General features: G+C 38.1%; 1 protein-coding gene across 5 annotated transcripts in view; it reads right to left on the bottom strand.

Moving 5' to 3' along the window:
- LOC149561846 (ARM repeat superfamily protein) overlaps window positions 1-18,012 on the bottom strand; it is a 240,946-nt gene extending 222,934 nt beyond the window's left edge. For 3 of the 5 annotated variants that reach the window (XM_089825377.1, XM_089825378.1, XM_089825379.1), the window contains exon 1: window positions 17,565-17,973. In XM_089825377.1, the coding sequence (XP_089681503.1) occupies window positions 17,565-17,663 (99 nt within the window). In that variant the 5' untranslated portion in view covers window positions 17,664-17,973. Of the gene's footprint in view, window positions 1-17,564 lie in introns of all 5 variants that reach the window. The other 2 variants (XM_089825383.1, XM_089825376.1) reach the window with 2 other exon arrangements.
- Window positions 18,013-18,301: the final 289 nt, after the last annotated feature.

The following is an 18,301-nucleotide window of genomic DNA, read 5'->3' as shown; positions in this document are numbered from 1 at the left end:
ATCCCACTCCACAAAAGTGGAGATATAAACAATCCTTCTAATTACCGAACCATCATGATCAATCCACTATTTGGCAAGTTATTTGGTAGTTTGGTAGAACAAAAAATCAGCAACTGGGCTGAAACAGAAGGCAAACGTGCAAAAGGGCAAGCAAGCTTTAGACCGAAACACTCTACTATAGATCACGGCATCACTCTCAGGCATTTGATAGAGAAAGTTTGGGACACTCCGGGGAACGAGGCTTTTGTTGTTTCGTGGACTTTAAAAAAGCTTTCGACACAGTGCCACGTAATAAACTATGGGATAGAATGGTAGAGCTGGAAGTCCCTAAAGAACTTAGGTCAGCGGTTTACAGATTATATGAGCAGGTCAAAGCTAAAATCAGAACGACAGAAGGGATATCAAAAGATTTTGACAACAACATCGGGGTTAAGCAAGGGTGTCCGCTTTCTCCAACATTATTCGGGCTCTATATTAACAAGTTAGAAGAGTGGATAAACAAGACCAATAGTGAGGGGGTGCAGCTGGCCCACTTCGTGATAAGATTGCTCTTATATGCAGATGATCTCATAATTCTTGCTAGAACAGCTAAAGGTTTGAAATTGAAAGCACTAGAAATTTTTTGTCATGATGTAGGAATGCAAGTTAACACTAGCAAAACCAAAATTATGATCTTCTCACTAAAGAAGAATAGGGGCATACAAGACAAGTTTCTGTTTGAAAATAGCCCCCTTGAGATTGTGGAAGAGTACAAATACTTGGGCATCGATTTTCATAACAAAACTCAACTGGGATACTTGCAGATCGAAAAGGATCCAAGAGGGCTGGAAGGCGTTATACTCTTTACAAAACAAGTGCAGGAACGCAGAATTATGGGATTGGACGACCATGAAAACTTTGTTTGGTTTGCTGGTCACTTCGGTTATTCTATACGGATGTGAAGTGTGGGGCGGTAGTATGTCCAAACAGAAATGGCGGCAAGTAGAAAGAATTCAAAAACACTTCATCACATGCAATCTTAAAGTCAAGACCACAATTCCGTATGAAATCCTTTTGGCGGAGGTGGGTTCCTTTCCATTAGAAGCCGTCGCATTGATCCGAATGCTAAGCTATTTAAAGAAAACCCAAGGTCTGGAAACACATCGTTGGCCCAAGTTGGTAATAGAGGAAAAACTTGTGAGGCGGAAAAGCACATGGATGAAACAAAATGACAAATGGATGCAAAAAATGGGATATCAACATCCAAACTTGCCCGAATAACATTAAAGAAATAAAGAAGTTTGTTAATGAAAAATTTAGCAATATTCTGTGGACAAGACACATAGGGCGGAAAAAATCTTATTACATTAAAAAATTTAATCCCACTTCTAGTCATGATGAAAAGGCCTATATAAGGGCACCTATTAACTGGAAAGCAAAAATGTTGATGGCACAAATTAGAACTAGTTCACATCAGCTGCGATGTGAAACTGGTAGATGGCAAGTTCCAAAGGAAGAGTGGGCAGACAGAACATGTTTATTCTGCAATATGGGAACAGTTGAGACAGAACAACACTTTGTTAAGGAATGCCTGGCTTACAACGACATCAGATCTGATTATACAAAAATTCTGCAGAACAAGGACTTCAACTATTTATTCGAGGAAGATCAAGTGAAGAGAACAGCGGATTTGATTATCAAAATTCAGAGAAGAAGAGACAAGCTAACCAAAACTTTGCAACTGACTAGTTTGGCTCCTGACTCGGGAGGGTGATTGCATGGGTCCCATAGACTACTTTAGTCTCGTGGACGTCATTAAAATCTATCATATCATCAATTCTTCAACTCTGGACATCTTTGATTGAAGCTTCTCCATTGCACGCCTCATTTCGCTCTTTCCCTTCCCGAGTTAAAACATCACAAATATCTCAAGGCTTAAACTCTCAAAATGTGTAATGTCCCCATTTTAGCAGTTGACCAAGTGTGTGTGCGTTAGCCTTGTTTTACATGGTCTCGAGGGCTAACGAAGGGTTTAATGGGATCCTGGAGTGTTTTGGCCTAGTCATTTCCAGTTTGGGCCAAAACGAAGTTGATTTACTCAGTTTCAAGCATACTTACTATTTTTAGTAAGTCAGCAGGACACAGTGCAAGTCAATTTTGGTGATTGGATTTGATACTCCTCGGTGAGAGCTTTCCGATGAGCTATCACTCACATTATTCGGAGTCCGATTGCTAATACATTTTAATGCCTGAAATTTTATTAAAGTAACGTCTAATTTAATTGTAAAATATTAAAGTGTTATTTTAATATTTATTTTATGGGGATGTGTACCCAAGGGAGGCATAAGGGGTATTTTAATATATGTTTTATATACTACACATCTTTTATCCCACATTGCCCATATGAGTTGAGCGGACCTTTGGAAATAGAATAAAAGGAAGCATTTGTGGCTTCATTAGCCAGGTTGAATATGAGAAGAAATTGGTGTGTGAGTTGCAGCTCCGTTCTTGGCATTTGAGGACGTCTATCCTCTCTTGTAACATTCTAGACATCATTCCCTTGGGGTTTGGCCTTTGGAATTCTTTGTTATTGGCTTCATTATCAGGCAATTTAGTTGCATTTTCAGCTACAGGCAGATTTGGTATTTTGCTCATATCTTCTTCACTACTTTTCCGACGCTTATGCTGCTTTGAGGGAATAATATTACGAAGCTAGTGAACTGATTGAAAGACAAAGCACTGTAGCAACAAGTCCGAAAGCATGGGCTGGAGTATTATGTCAATATTGCTGAAGTAATTAGTGAGTTGATAAATCTGCCATGTATTTGGTTTTATGAATTCTGAAAATAACACTTTATTAGCAGCAGTTCATTGCCACTTTGCATATTATTGTAGTTTCTTTCTTGTTTATGTTGTATGATACCAATTCCATGCACAAAACTCAACAAACAAATAAACGTTTGATTTCCAGAGTTATAAGGGGTTTAAAACATTAAACGGAGAAATAAGAGGTTGAATGCAAACTGTTTGACAAAATTCCTTTCAACAAATTGGTTTAGTTTTTTGGGACATCTAGGGGTGCCGATTACAGTGGTATCAGAGCTATAAGTCCTACCATCCTGTGGAGGTCTTATAGGGAATTTGGAACAGCTGAACAGAGGGAAAAGTGTTTGACGAAATGTCAAAACACTAAAATAAGAAATAAAAAAAACACAGGCTAAGCATTATGTTTGAGCATGCGACACGGGCCTTATAATTTCCGCGATACCAGAGCAAGACAAAATAGGATTTCAGACTTGCAAAACAAACAGTCTAGTACATCCATGTAGGGGGACATTGAATCCAGCCATACAGACACAGAGGAGATATTCTTTGATCAGGACAACAATATGGATGATCAAGATGACAGGAATACAGGATTAGGCGGAGACGGGAATGCCGGTCCAAATCAGGGGGACGTAATGTTCAGACAATTACTGGATAAATTAGAGCAGGGGCAGCGTATGCAGCAGAAGCAGAATAGGCAAATGGACATGATGTTGCAGCTCATGGCTAGACAGATGAGTGTCAATATTAATCCAGGTGATGCCAACAACAGAAACAATAACAATGAGGGAAATAATAACAATGGGGGAAACAATAACCATGGAGGCCAAGGCAACAACAATGGTCCTGAGAATAACATTAATGGTAATAATAGACACGGCAACAATGGGAATGAGGCTGATAACTTTAGACACGTTGCACGTCCAGCGCGGACTGTGAGCTCGAGACCTCTTCTACCCACCTTCCCACCCAGAGATCCGGTTCAACCAGTAAACGAACCGCAGATTACCGAGTTACAGGATCAGTTCAGGAGGGACTGGAAGGCTAGTGGACCGGAGTTTCAGGCAGATATTTTTCCCTCAAAGATTATATGGACTTGAGAATGAGACACATGCCTAGAGCAGGAGGGAGAAATCAAAACTTTGAGCTGAGAAAAAAAGCTGGAAAACTTTTCTTACCTTATTATGATGCTTCAAGGAAGATGACTGCACAAGCTTGGGTGCAGAAGGTAGATACATACTTGCAGCGAAATCCTATGCCTGAGGAGGAGGCTATCAAGTATGCGGCTATGCACTTGGATGGCGTTGCACATGAATGGTGGCATCATGGCATAGTGACTTTGGGGCATAATCAGATTACATCCTATGAGGAATTCACCGAAACATTGATTGAGAGATTTGACACTAGGGATCCCGAGTTACATTTCAAGGAACTAGCACAGTTAAAACAGTCAGGTTCTATGGATGCTTACATTGCCGAGTTTCAGCGCTTGTCTGTACTTGTTACTGATATCTCTCCTAGGAGATTGGTGGTGTTATTTTGTGATGGTCTTGCTGATCCATTACGAGGTTGGGTGAAGGGACATGATCCACTCACCTTAGCTGAAGCAACTAAAAAGGCACAAGATTTAGCCCCTTCGGTATACAAAGGAAAAAACCATTCAACAGATTCTTCCTACCGCAAGGACAAAGACAAAAAACCGTTTCAGAAAGGGTATAGCAAACCCAAAGAATGATCAAAAGGACTAGACAATGAAACTTTGAATGAACTTCGAAAGAAGAAGTTGTGCTTCCATTGTAAAGAGCCTTGGGACTTATCTCATAAATGTTCTCTCAAGGCTAAGGCAAATCAAATGGAGTATTTTTCAGCAGAAGATTCAGAGTCAGAGGGGGAGGATCAGCACTCTGATTCAGATGAGGGTAACACTATAGAGGAAAGCAACATTCCTAAGGATGATAGATCGTTAGCACGCTTGACAGGGGCCCAAAAGGCAATCACATTTAAGGTCAGGGGTACTATCCAGGGGCAGAAAGTGATATCTCTTATTGACACATAACTTCATAGGTGCATAGTTGGTAGCCAGGAGAGGGTTACAGAAAGAGGAGCATGATGGGTTTAGAGTCATGGTAGCTAACGGTGATAAATTATTATGCACTTGGAAGATATCTAATCTTCACATCAGGTTTGGAGATGGCTACAAGTTGAAGGATGAGTTCTATGTTGTGGACATGGGAGATTATGATGTCATCCTCGGCATGACATGGATGGCTTCGCTAATGGAGTTCACACTCAACCTAGCGAAATTGGAGATGAGATTCCAGCATGAGGGCAGAACTGTGATACTTAGAGGTCTTTCAGATGGAGGTTGCAGAGTAATGTCCTTGAGGAGAATGCAGAGACTTTTTCATCATGATGACATAGAGTGGGCGGCAGAGTGCTACATTATGCCAACTTCACCAGAGCCACAAGAAAAGAGTCATCCACCAGATATCCAGAAGATACTTGATAGACACGCTAAAGTATTTAGCGATATTCCTCATGGGGTTCCTCCTTACAGAGGGATGGAACATGTTATTGAGCTCGAGGAGGGAGCCAAACCAGTTATGATTACTCCCTATCGTCATCCTAAGAAACACAAGGATGAGATAGAGAAGGCGATTAAGGATTTGTTGGAGATGGGGCATATCAGGCCCAGTAAGAGCCCCTTTGCTTCAACAGTAGTATTGGTAAAAAAGAAGGATGGGACGATGCGCATGTACATCGATTACAGGGCACTGAATAAGAAAACAATTAAAAACAGGTATCCCATTCCTAGGATTGATGAGCTGATTGATGAGTTGCATGGGGCATGCTTCTTCACCAAAATTGATTTGCGATCCGGATACCATCAGATCAGGATGAGAGCAAAGGACATTGAGAAAACAGCCTTCCGATGTCACTATGGCCACTTTGAGTTCATGGTTATGCCATTTGGTCTAACCAATGCACCCGCCACATTTCAAAGTTGTATGAACCAGGTATTCAGGAAGCAACTGAGGAGATTTTTCAGGAAGCAGCTGAGGAGATTTGTCTTGATCTTCTTTGATGACATCTTGGTCTTCAGTAAGACCTGGGAGGAGCACTTACATCATCTGGAGGAGGTGTTATCTATTCTGGAGAGAGAGTCATTGTATGCCAAGGAATCTAAATGTGAGTTTGGCATGATTGAGCTCCTTTACCTTGGGCATATCATTAGTGCAGATGGCATTCGGGTTGATCCCGAAAAGATTAGAGCTATTGTAGAGTGGCCTACTCCCACAAACCTTACACAGCTTAAGGGATTCTTTGGTTTATGTGGTTTTTATAGGAGGTTTGTTAAGGGATTCTCACAAATTGCTACACCCTTGACAAATCTTACCAGGAAAGGAGCCTTCATGTGGACAGGGGCAGCACAGAGGTGTTTTGAGCATTTCAAGCAGGTAATGTCTTCATGTCCAGTTCTAGCTCTACCGGATTTCACGAAGCCTTTTGAGCTTCATTGTGATGCATCAAGTGATGGGATTGGAGCAGTATTAATGCAGGAGAAGCATCCCATTGCATTCGAGAGTAGGAAGCTCCAGGGAGTTGAGAAGAGTTATTCTGTCTATGACCGGGAGATGTTGGCCATAATGCATGCATTGGCCAAATTTCGATCATATTTGGTAGGTCGATGTTTTGTGATCAAGACTGATCACAACAGTATTAAATACTTCATGAGCCAGCGTGATCTTAATGACCGGCAACAAAAATGGGTGACTAAATTGCAGGCTTATGACTTTGACATAGAGTTTGTCAAAGGTAAGAAAAATGTGGTGGCTGATGCCTTATCTCGGAGACCTCACTTATGTGCTCTGGCAGAGATTTCAGGAGATTGGAGAGATCGGATTATAGCAGAGTATGTTGGAGATGCTTGGGCTTCTGGATTGATTTCAGGTACCATACAGGATGATCACTATGAGGTGATAGATGGATTGATCAGAGTTCAGGACAGGGTTTATTTGATTCCGTCATCACATTTGAGAGAGGCGATACTGAAGGCATTTCATGATGCACCCACAGCTGGATATTCAGGGGTCTTCAAGACCTACAGGCAGATCCAAGAGCGGTTTTCATGGAAAGGGCTCAAGGATGATGTTCAGAGGTATGTCAAGGAGTGTGTGGTTTGTCAACAGAATAAGGGAGAGCACACATTTCTTACAGGTTTATTACAGCCCTTGCCCATTCCTGATAGGAAATGGGAAAGTATTTCGATGGACTTCATCACTAGTTTACCACCAGTGTAGGGAAGAGATTGCATCTATGTGGTGGTGGAACGCTTGACGAAGTTTGCTCACTTCTTTGCTATTCCGTCCACTTACACAGCAACATAGGTGGTAGATCTTTTCTTTAGAGAGATATTCAAGTTACATGGGCTGCTCAGATTCATTGTCAGCGACCGAGATAGTAAGTTTATGAGTGTTTTTTGGCAAGAGTTATTTAGGTTGTGTGGTACAGATCTTACACCTAGCACTAGTTATCATCCACAAACAGATGGGCAAACAGAGATTGTGAATAAATAGGTGGAAGGATATTTGAGGAACTATGTAACTACACAACAAAAGGCTTGGATCAGATGGTTGCATATGGGAGAGTATTGTTATAACACCACTTATCATATGTCCATCAAGATGACTCCTTTCATGGCACTCTATGGTTATGAAGCACCTAGCTTCATGGATTTAGTTTTGGGGGACAGTAGAGTGCCCAAAGCCAAAAACTTATTGCAGGATAGTCAAGACATCCTGAAAGTGCTCAAAGAGAATATACAACAGGCCCAGAATCAACAGAAATTGTATGTTGATCAGCACCGAATAGAGCATAGCTTCAAGGTAGGGGATATGGTTTACTTGAGGCTACAACCATATAGACAGTCATCGCTCAAGAAGAGCGGAGCTGAAAAGTTGAAACCTAGATTTTATGGTCCCTACAGGGTGATTCGCAAAGTGGGCAAAGTCGCCTATGAGCTTGAGCTTCCAGAGGGCAATCGAGTGCACAATGTGTTTCATGTGTCTAGGCTTAAGAAAGCCACTGGTCAGAATGTAGTGCCTTCTGGAGATTTCCCCCTTTGGATGAGGAGGGGAAGCTTGTGTTAGTACCCGAGGCTATTCTGGACACCAGAGAGAGGAAGCTTAGAAACAGGATAGTGAAGGAGTATTTGGTCAGATGGAGAGACCTGCCAAAGGAAGATTCTACATGGAAGAGTGAGCAGGTTATTCAGCAGGCTGGACTGAGATTGCTTGAGGACAAGCAATTTCAAGGGGGGCGGACTCTAATGTCCCCATTTTAGCAGTTGACCAAGTGTGTGTGTGTTAGCCTTATTCTACATGGTTCTGAGGGCTAACGAAGGGTTTAATAGGATCCTGGAGTGTTTTGGCCTAGTCATTTCCAGTTTGGGTCAAAACGAAGTTGATTTACTCAGTTTCAGGCATACTTACTATTTTTAGTAAATCGGCAAGACACAGTGCAGGTCAATTTTGGTGATTGGATTTGATACTCCTCGGTGAGAGCTTTCCGATGAGCTATCACTCGCATTATTCGGAGTCCGATTGCTAATACATTTTAATGCCTGAAGTTTTATTAAAGTAACGTCTAATTTAATTGTAAAATATTAAAGTGTTATTTTAATATTTATTTTATGGGGATGTGTACCCAAGGGAGACATAACGGGTATTTTAATATATGTTTTATATACTACACATCTTTTATCCCACATTGCCCATATGAGTTGAGCGGACCCTTGGAAATAGAATAAAAGGAAGCATTTGTGGCTTCATTAGCCAGGTTGAATATGAGAAGAAATTGGTGTGTGAGTTGCAGCTTCGTTCTTGGCATTTGAGGACGTCTATCCTCTCTTGTAACATTCTAGACGTCATTCCCTTGGGGTTTGGCCTTTGGAATTCTTTGTTATTGGCTTCATTATCAGGCAATTTAGTTGCATTTTCAGCTACAGGCAGATTTGGTATTTTGCTCATATCTTCTTCACTAGTTTTTCGATGCTTATGCCGCTTTGAGGGAATGATATTACGAAGGTAGTGGACTGATTGAAGGACAAAGCACTGTAGCAGCAAGTTCGAAAGCATGAGCTGGAGTATTATGTCAATACTACTGAAGTAATTAGTGAGTTGATAAATCTGCCATGTATTTGGTTTTATGAATTCTGAAAATAACATTTTATTAGCAGCAGTTCATTGCCACTTTGCATATTATTGTAGTTTCTTTCTTGTTTATGTTGTATGATACCAATTCCATGCACAAAACACAACAAACAAATAAACATTTGATTTCCGGAGTTATAAAGGGTTTAAAACATTAAACGGAGAAATAAGAGGTTGAATGCAAACTGTTTGACAAAATTCCTTTCAGCAAATTGGTTTAGTTTTTTGGGACATCCAGAATTTTGGTGATTAGATTTGATACTCCTCAGTGAGAGCTTTCCGATGAGCTATCACTTGCATTATTCGGAGTCCGATTGCTAATACATTTTAATGCCTGAAGTTTTATTAAAGTAACGTCTAATTTAATTGTAAAATATTAAAGTGTTACTTTAATATTTATTTTATGGGGATGTGTACCCAAGGGAGACATAAGGGGTATTTTAATATATGTTTTATACACTACACATCTTTTATCCCACATTGCCCATATGAGTTGAGCGGACCCTTGGAAATAGAATAAAAGGAAGCATTTGTGGCTTCATTAGCCAGGTTGAATATGAGAAGAAATTGGTGTGTGAGTTGCAGCTTCGTTCTTGGCATTTGAGGACGTCTATCCTCTCTTGTAACATTCTAGACGTCATTCCCTTGGGGTTTGGCATTTGGAATTCTTTGTTATTGGCTTCATTATCAGGCAATTTAGTTGCATTTCCAGCTACAGGCAGATTTGGTATTTTGCTCATATCTTCTTCACTACTTTTCCGACGCTTATGCCGCTTTGAGGGAATGATATTACGAAGGTGGTGGACTGATTGAAGGACAAAGCACTGTAGCAGCAAGTTGAAAGCATAGGCTGGAGTATTATGTCAATACTGCTGAAGTAATTAGTGAGTTGATAAAACTGCCATGTATTTGGTTTTATGAACTCTAAAAATTAACATTTTATTAGCAGCAGTTCATTGCCACTTTGCATATTATTGTAGTTTCTTTCTTGTTTATGTTGTATGATGCCAATTCCATGCACAAAACACAACAAACAAATAAACGTTTGATTTCCGGAGTTATAAGGGGTTTAAAACATTAAACAGAGAAATAAGAGGTTGAATGCAAACTGTTTGACAAAATTCCTTTCAGCAAATTGGTTTAGTTTTTTGGGACATCCAGGGGTGCCCATTAAAAAATGTTGTCAATCTACTTCTAAACTAACACCTACTGACAGCAAAGGCAAAAAAGGGAGTCCCCATTTGCAATGGGGAGATGGTGTAAAAACCTCACAAGAGCACCAAAGCACAAGTAATACCTTGGCATCAGTGAACCTGTGAATTTGCTATGGATTTCATCCTCTTTGATTTTTTCTTTATATTTTACAATATTTATATATCTACTGTGTTATTTCCTTTGAATAAAATATGCAATTTATATTCATGCAATTGATACATACTTGAATATGTGATCAAAGTAGCTTAATTTGATGAGATTATTGCGTGTTTGAGGTAGAATTAATAAAGGGAACATTAAACAAGTTTTAAATCTTGAAAAAAAAAAAAATTCTCGAGTTTATCAATTAAGGCACCAAATTCAAGTCCAAGTACCCGTCTGGGTCCAAGCCAAAAATCAGCTTGCCAAATACACCATTTTTTGTTGCAACAACAAGATTTTGTTTTTCATATTGCAAAAAGGATGGCTTCATTAACCAACATTATAATTAAAGGCAATGCCAGCATTTCACTCGCAAAATTGCCACACTTGGAAACAACATGCACTCACAATCTTCAAATACAAATGCTTCAATAAGATTGTCCTACCAACACTAGGCCAACAATAACAAGTAAAGACCAGGACAAATCTGATCAGCGTACTTGTGAAGTCATCATATTCATCAAGTTATCAATGGTATATAAAATGCTTCTAGAGGTTCTATTCAGAAAAAATTCTCTGGAGACTTGGAAGTGCCTACAAGATTTGCACAGAACATCAAATAAAGGAAGGGCCTTCTTGCTAGAAAATAGGCTCTTCTCTATCATGAGAAATGGATGTCTTGAAAAATATGCTCTTTTGTATCATGAGGGAAGAGAAGATGTCCTTGCAGGAGCATTTGACAAATATCAAGGATGTTCCTTGATTAAACCTTACAAGGGTGAGACCTTGTGGAAAAATCCTTAGAAATTCATCCTCTTCATAAGCATAAAAAAATATAATTATTAAATTCTGAAAGATAAACTTGAAAGTTATTCTTTTCTTAAGATAAAAAATCAAAATTGATCTCCTCTTGGGGACAAAAAGTTAAATCTGAAAATCATCCTCTTCAAGTGGACAAATCCTCAAACCGTTGATCTAATAGGGACAAAGTGAAATCACCCTCTTCAAGTGTTCAAATCCTCAAATCAATAATCTCATAGAGATGAAGGTCCAAATCAACACTTTCATAAGAATAAAATTGCAAGTCAACTCTTTCCTAATGAAAGCATGCCCAGATTTAAGCCATCTCTTTGCAGGGTCAGCCCTATCAAGATGATTGCCTATAAAGAAGGAATTATTTGATACAAATTTGAAATTTAAAACAAACACTAAGAGGGTCAGCCCTCTTCTTGAAGTATAAAGGCACACCTTTTCATGAAGCACTCTATACATAAGCATTCAAAGGACTTCACTTCAAGCCTCATTCAATTCAAATCCAAAACAATAACAACTGAAAATCAGAGCAGATAGGGGTGATTTCAAATAGAAGTGCAAATTTGAGGTCTAGTATGCAATTCAAATCAGAACCTTAGCGAATTCAAAGCAGGTGTAAGTAAAAAAGAAGAGACATGCAAATTTATCCAGCTTATTAGGGCAAAACCAGTCTTCCCTAGAGGTGTGAAAGTCTGCCAAAGAAGTGCAAAAGTACGCCCTAATAGTGTGAATTCTTCACACCTCAGATGCAGTTCAAACAAGAATCAGCATTAAGGACAATGTAAATATGATCTCAAGGTGAATCGGGGTGGGACTTGGGTGCAAACTAAGGCAAAACTCCAAACACTAGGTGGAAATCACCATCAAATAGGACAAATGTTGGCCTGTGCAAGGTGGAGATCAGAGAAAAGCAAGGCAAACTGTCTAGAATAAAGTGGAAATCAAAGCCCAAACAAGGCAGGTGAAAACAACATAGAGTGGAATATCACGGTAAATAAGGCAAATGCGGAGGACATAAAGTGGAAATTGCATCCAAATAAGGAAAAGTCCACAACCTGAAGTGGAAATCAAGACCAAATAAAACAAAGGTGGAAACCAGACCCGAGTAAGGCTGATGTAGAGTGGAAATGAAGATTGAATGAGGCATTTTTTAAGCCATTTCAACCGGAAATCATTTGCATTGGTTTACATTGATCTTCACAATTACAGTTAAACTTGATCTTGAGTGCTTCAATTCTGAACTTGTCACCTTAAAAGTTGATCAAGTTATGACAACACATTGCTAATGCATTGTCGAATCTTCGTGCCCAAACTAAACATTCCCACAAAAATATTTTAAGCACAAATTTCACATCTCTTCATCCACAAATTTCATGTTTCTCTCTCAATTACCTCAAATCCAAATCTCATTCCCCCTCAATTGCTTCCACCCATATGATCAGAATTTCTTTTTTCTTGATAACACTTAAGTCAATATTGGATCTGATTTCGAAATTGTCGAGCCCTCTCGAGTGTGACCTAATTTCTCCCACTGTTCATCTTTCAAAAGTTGCCCCTTCTTTAATTTGCTCACAATCAATCTTCATTTTGCTCTTTCCCTTCCCAGGTTAAAATATCACAAATAGCCCAAGGCTTCAACTCTCACAATGTTGCCAGTCTACTCCTAAATAACACCTATTGACAGAAAAAGCAAAAGGGGGGTCCCCATTTGCAATGGGGAGATGGTGCAAAAACCTCAAAATAGTACCAGAGCCCAAGTAAGACCTTGGGATCAGTGAATGTGTGAATTATAAGAACTGTTGTAGTGAGGAATTATACAAAGGTGATGCAAAAAGTACGAAAAAGGAAGTTGTACAGATCCATGCAAGGGTTTTTGGCGAAAAAAACAACATGGTCAAATTTTTAAATTCGCAAGAATTCATGGGTTTCTCTAAAAGAAGTCTTAGCTATATTCTGCTACAATCTGATTTCTTTTCTGATTGCAAATCGCATGGGTTTTATTCCGGAAAAATCACAAGTTTGGTCTGTACATACTTGTTTATGTGATCAAAGTAGCTTATATTTGATGAGATTATTGTGTCTTTGAGATTGAACTAATAAAGGGCGCACTAAACAAGTCTTAAATCTTGAAATATCTTTTAATTTGTTGAGTTTATCAATTTAAGTCTACGTCTAGGCACCAAGTTCCTTGTCCAAGTCCACGGCCAAGCCAAAAATCAAATGTCGAATTTGGGTAGAGTTTGAATCTTGCAACACCAATTTTTGTTGTGACAACAAGATTTTATTTTTCATGATTCATATTGCAAAAAGGATGGCTTCATTAACCAACATTACAGTAGAAGGCAACACCATCATTTTGCTAGCAAAAATTGCCACACTTGGAAACAACACACACTCACAATCTTCAAGTACAAATGTTTCGATAAGATTGTCCTACCGACACTCAGCCAACAATTACAAGTAAACACTAGGATAAATCTGATCAACATATGTGTGAAGTCATCATATTCATCAAATTGTTATCAATGATATGTAAAATGCTTCTATAGGTTCCCTTCGGAAAAACTCTCTAAAGACTTGGAAGCACCTACAAGACTTGCACAAAACGTGAAATAAAGGAAGGGCCTTCTTGCTAAAAAATATGTTCTTCTCTCTCATGAGGAATGGATGTCCTGAAAAATATGCTCGTCTATATCGTGAGGGAAGAGAAGACATCGTTGCGGGAGCATTTGACAAAGATCAAGGATATTCCTGGAAAATTCCATACAAGAGTGATGTATTGTGGAAAAAACCTAAGAAAATCATCCTCTTCATTAGGATAACAAATGAAATAATTAAATTCTTAAGGATAAATTTGAAAGTTATTCCTTTCTTAAGATAAAAAAATCAAAATTGATCTCCTCATGGGAATAAAAAGTTAAATCTGAAAATCATCCTCTTCAAGTGGACAGATCATCAAACCATCGCTCTCATTTGGACAAAAGTGAAATTGTCCTCTTCAAGTGGACAAATCCTCAAATCACGATGCTCTTATTGAGATGAAAATCCAAATCAACACTTTCATAAGGACAGATTTGCAAGTCAATTCTTCCCTAATGAAAGCATGTGCAAATTCAAGTCACCTCTTTATAGGGTCGGCCCTATCAAGCTGAGTGCCTGTAAAGAAGTAATTGTTTAATACAAATTTGAAATTTAAAACAAACACTACGAGGATCAGCCCCTTCCTTGAAGGATAAAGTCACACCTTTTCATGAAGCACTCTATATATATGCAGTCAAAGGACTTCATTTCAAGCATCATTCAATTCAAATCCAAAACAATAACAACTGAAAATCAAAGCAGATAGGGGTCATTTCAAATAAGAAGCGCAAATTCCAGATCTAGAAGCTGATTCAAATCAGAACTTTAGCGAATTCAAAGCAGGTGTAAGTAAAAAAGAAGAGACACGCAAATTTATCCAGCATATTAGGGCAAAACCTGTCTTCCCCAGGGGTGTTAAAGTCTTCCATAGAAATGCAAAAGTATGCCCTAACAGGTGTGAATTCTTCAGAACTCAGATGCAGTTCGAACAAGAATCTGCATTAAGGACAATGTAAATATGATCTCAACGTGAATCAGGGCAGACCTAGGGTGCGAATTTTCTAGCAGCATGTGATTTCTGATCAGAATTAAAGGGAAATTCCAGCAAGGAAGGAGGAATTGATCAGAATTTAAGTACAATTTCAGAATTACATCAGTCAGAAATCGGATTCAAGAAACCAAAATCAGAATTAAATCACCACATCAAAAAGTACATTTTTCAGATTCAGATCTGGGTATATAAAAGCGAAAATCAGAATTGTTTCATGAACTTGAAATCAGAGTTTGATCAAGATCAAGTGTAGATTACCATCATTAAAGAACAAAACTCTTCATCAAAATAATGCATTTTCAGGTAATCAGCAATTTCAAAAGGAGCTTCCAAATTAAGTATTTAAGATTGTAAAGGATGAATCACATTTCCTCATCCATATGCAAATTTAATTCAAGATTGAGATCATGTCCTTTGAGGAGCTGATTATCATGAAAAAATGTTGAAGTTCTACTTTTCTTGCATTTCCTAACTATGATCCGAAATTTTCTCTTCTTTTCAGGTTTGATGCAAGGATCAATGCACAGGTTAAAACATGGAGAGGATGATAGATAATGATCAAGGAAGTCGACAAGGGAGGACTAGCTCAAGGTATTCAAGTTGTTCGAGGAAGACATCAATATGTTCAAGAGAACTTGCACAGTATCAAGTTTGAGGAAGGAATGGCACTTAATAAGAAGATGAGAAGACACTCAAGATCAAGAAGATGGCAAGGAACCAAATTTCTTCAAAAGTTAAAGATGCTACAAACTCCTTGATCAATATGAAGGTGAATACGACATGGAGGACTCAACAAGTGTATCCAAGGAAGGACATTGCAACATGGAAAATAGAAAACATCAAGATATTGAAGAAAGAAGGTATAGAAAATATTAAGGACTCCACAATGACACTGACTTTGAGGAAAAGGATTACCTTGTGATAAACTTAATCAATGTAAGAGAAGATCAAGATTACAATCAAGGGGACAATAGCAAAAGATAAAAAATGGAAATACAACTGCAATGGTCCAAGTCAACAACCACATGAAAGACGACAGCAACAAGGTGATGAAGATTCAAATCAATAATACAGAAGATTGCCATGAAAATGAAGATGACAGAACACAAGCAATGAAGATGGAATTCCAAAACACAGCAAAGAAGAACATTTATAGAGATTAAAATTAAATTATGGACATTTGAGATGGAAAAACATCAAGAACACTTCAGGAGTAAGGAAGCTGATCAATTGATGATGAAGGATTACTACAAGCATTTATTGTATTAGTACAAGCAATTTTCTTATTGCTCATCCTTAAAAGGATGTTTACTAAAAGATTTGTAATTTTCCCATTCAAAGACATTAATGTTTGTAGGTGGTAGCTGTAACTACCCACGTAGGGTTTCCGTGGAATTATCTTGGTCATTGATTGGAATCAATCTGGGCACATAATTTGTAATTGGGAGGTCTATAAAAGGCTTGGCCTTCTCATTTATAAAGTCGAGAAGATTAGAAGATCAGAAAGGAGCAAGAAGTAGGAGTAGCAGTAGGATCAAACCAAAGATCATTGCCAAGACCATGTTGAAGTTAATATAAAATTCTCATTGAAGATATGATGGATCTTTGTGTGTTGTTTTGTCATTTTGCATGGTTTCTACTTTTCAAAGTTTAGTAAGAGTTCATTGATTATGATGGATAGATGTGAAGATATATGATAGGATCAAGCTTATTACAATATCCAACACAAATGTTATGGTTGAGGAAAAATATTGAATGAGGAATCAAGTAAATCACCAAGCCCAATTTTGATTATGAGTACCATAACCAACAACACAAACATTGTGGTTGGGAGAAAATGTTAAAAGATGAGTTGGGCTCATTACCGCGTCCAACACATACATGTGTTGTGGTTAAGGATAAATGTTGAATAGTAAATCAAGCAAATTATACCATCCAATCTGGTTGTGATGTATCTTAACTAACAACATCAATGGAAGTCTAAGGGGAATTTAATGGAAGAGATACGCCTCTGTTCAGATATGTAAGTTCAATTTCATGTATATATTGCTTTTATGTGTATATAACGCTGTACATCAGCTTTGTTTAATTATTTATTATATAAGTATACATAGCTATAAATACATCGGCTTTCTTTAACTATTTATTATATATGTCCATACAGCTATACATGTCTCAGCTGTTTAACTATTTATTTCAATGAAATTCAACCTAGATACGAGGAGATAAGTATACATATAGAAGCTATACATAAGTCTGTATCATTTAATTATCTTACATACCAGGGCAAATACACACACGAGATATACAAGCTATCCATGCATCAGCTTTATTCAATTATCTAATTTTTAAAAAGGTCTTAGATAACAAAACAGAGAATTATCTCTCCATCCAATCAAAATCACCCAAGACTATGTATATACAAGCTATACATAAATCAACTTTTAATTATTTTAATTAAAAAATTGACTTAGATAACAAAACAGAGGAGCATATTTCCATAAAATTAAATTAGCTGTATATACCCAACTACCTATACCAAAATAATGTGATTTTAATTATCAATTTGTATAAGCTTAAATCTGGACAACGTACTCATCCCAAAAAATGTGATCATAATTACTAATCTCCGTGGCTAATGCATTACATGTTTTTAGTTTTTACTATGCTTGTGCTGCATATTATTATAGTGCGACAGGAGGGCAACATTCCTGGAGGTTCAGGATAGGGTACGAGAAGGTACATACGGAATCGAGAGCAGCGGAAGCAGAACGCCTGGTTTCAGCAGGGGAGTTCCAGTCCAACGCTGCAATCACCGCCTGCGCTACACTTGTGATATCCCCCATTCGCCCAGATTTATCCTCTGCCTTGACAATTCCAAACAGCTACTTGTGGTTCAATTCATATGATGCCCCGGTTATCAAGCGTCGAGCTCCCTTCTAAAAAGGCCTTTGGAGAATCAAGAGGAACTTTTTTTCTCTTTTCTGTTTTTCAGCGCTTGTGCAACAAGCAACACTCCCAAACACCTAAAACCCCTGCTGGCACTCGAATGGTTGGCAAACTAGTGAAGGCGAATCGAATGTGGTTGTGCGCAAGTAATATTTTCGCAGGTAATGTAACACACTTTACCAAGCTCAGCAATTCAAATGAGGAGCCGAAAAATTATGGGCAGGGAAAGTGCTTTTATGGTCCAGCCGTCTGTTTTGGTGTGTGGAATGATTATAATAATAAGAAGAGCTCTTTGAGCGCTGGAGTCCCTCTCTTTAGGAAACAAATTGGACATAATATTTGTTAAAATTACAGGAAGTTATAAATTTTAGCAAATTTATTTTAGATTTTTAGTTAATATTTTAAATTTTAATTTTATAAAATAATGTGGCGATTAGCCATTGTCTAAAAATATACAACATAATGTAATGCATTGTAAAATTGCGAGATTTGAATGAATAGAATTTTAACTAAGAAATTTAAGATTTTTAGAATT

The sequence above is a fragment of the Cupressus sempervirens genome, chromosome 4 (genome assembly GCF_028749045.1).
Source record: "Cupressus sempervirens isolate cs-2001-9-10 chromosome 4, ASM2874904v1, whole genome shotgun sequence".
Classification (NCBI taxonomy): domain Eukaryota; kingdom Viridiplantae; phylum Streptophyta; class Pinopsida; order Cupressales; family Cupressaceae; genus Cupressus; species Cupressus sempervirens.
Note: the sequence above shows the minus strand (reverse complement) of the source record. Positions and strands in the feature narration are given on the sequence as shown.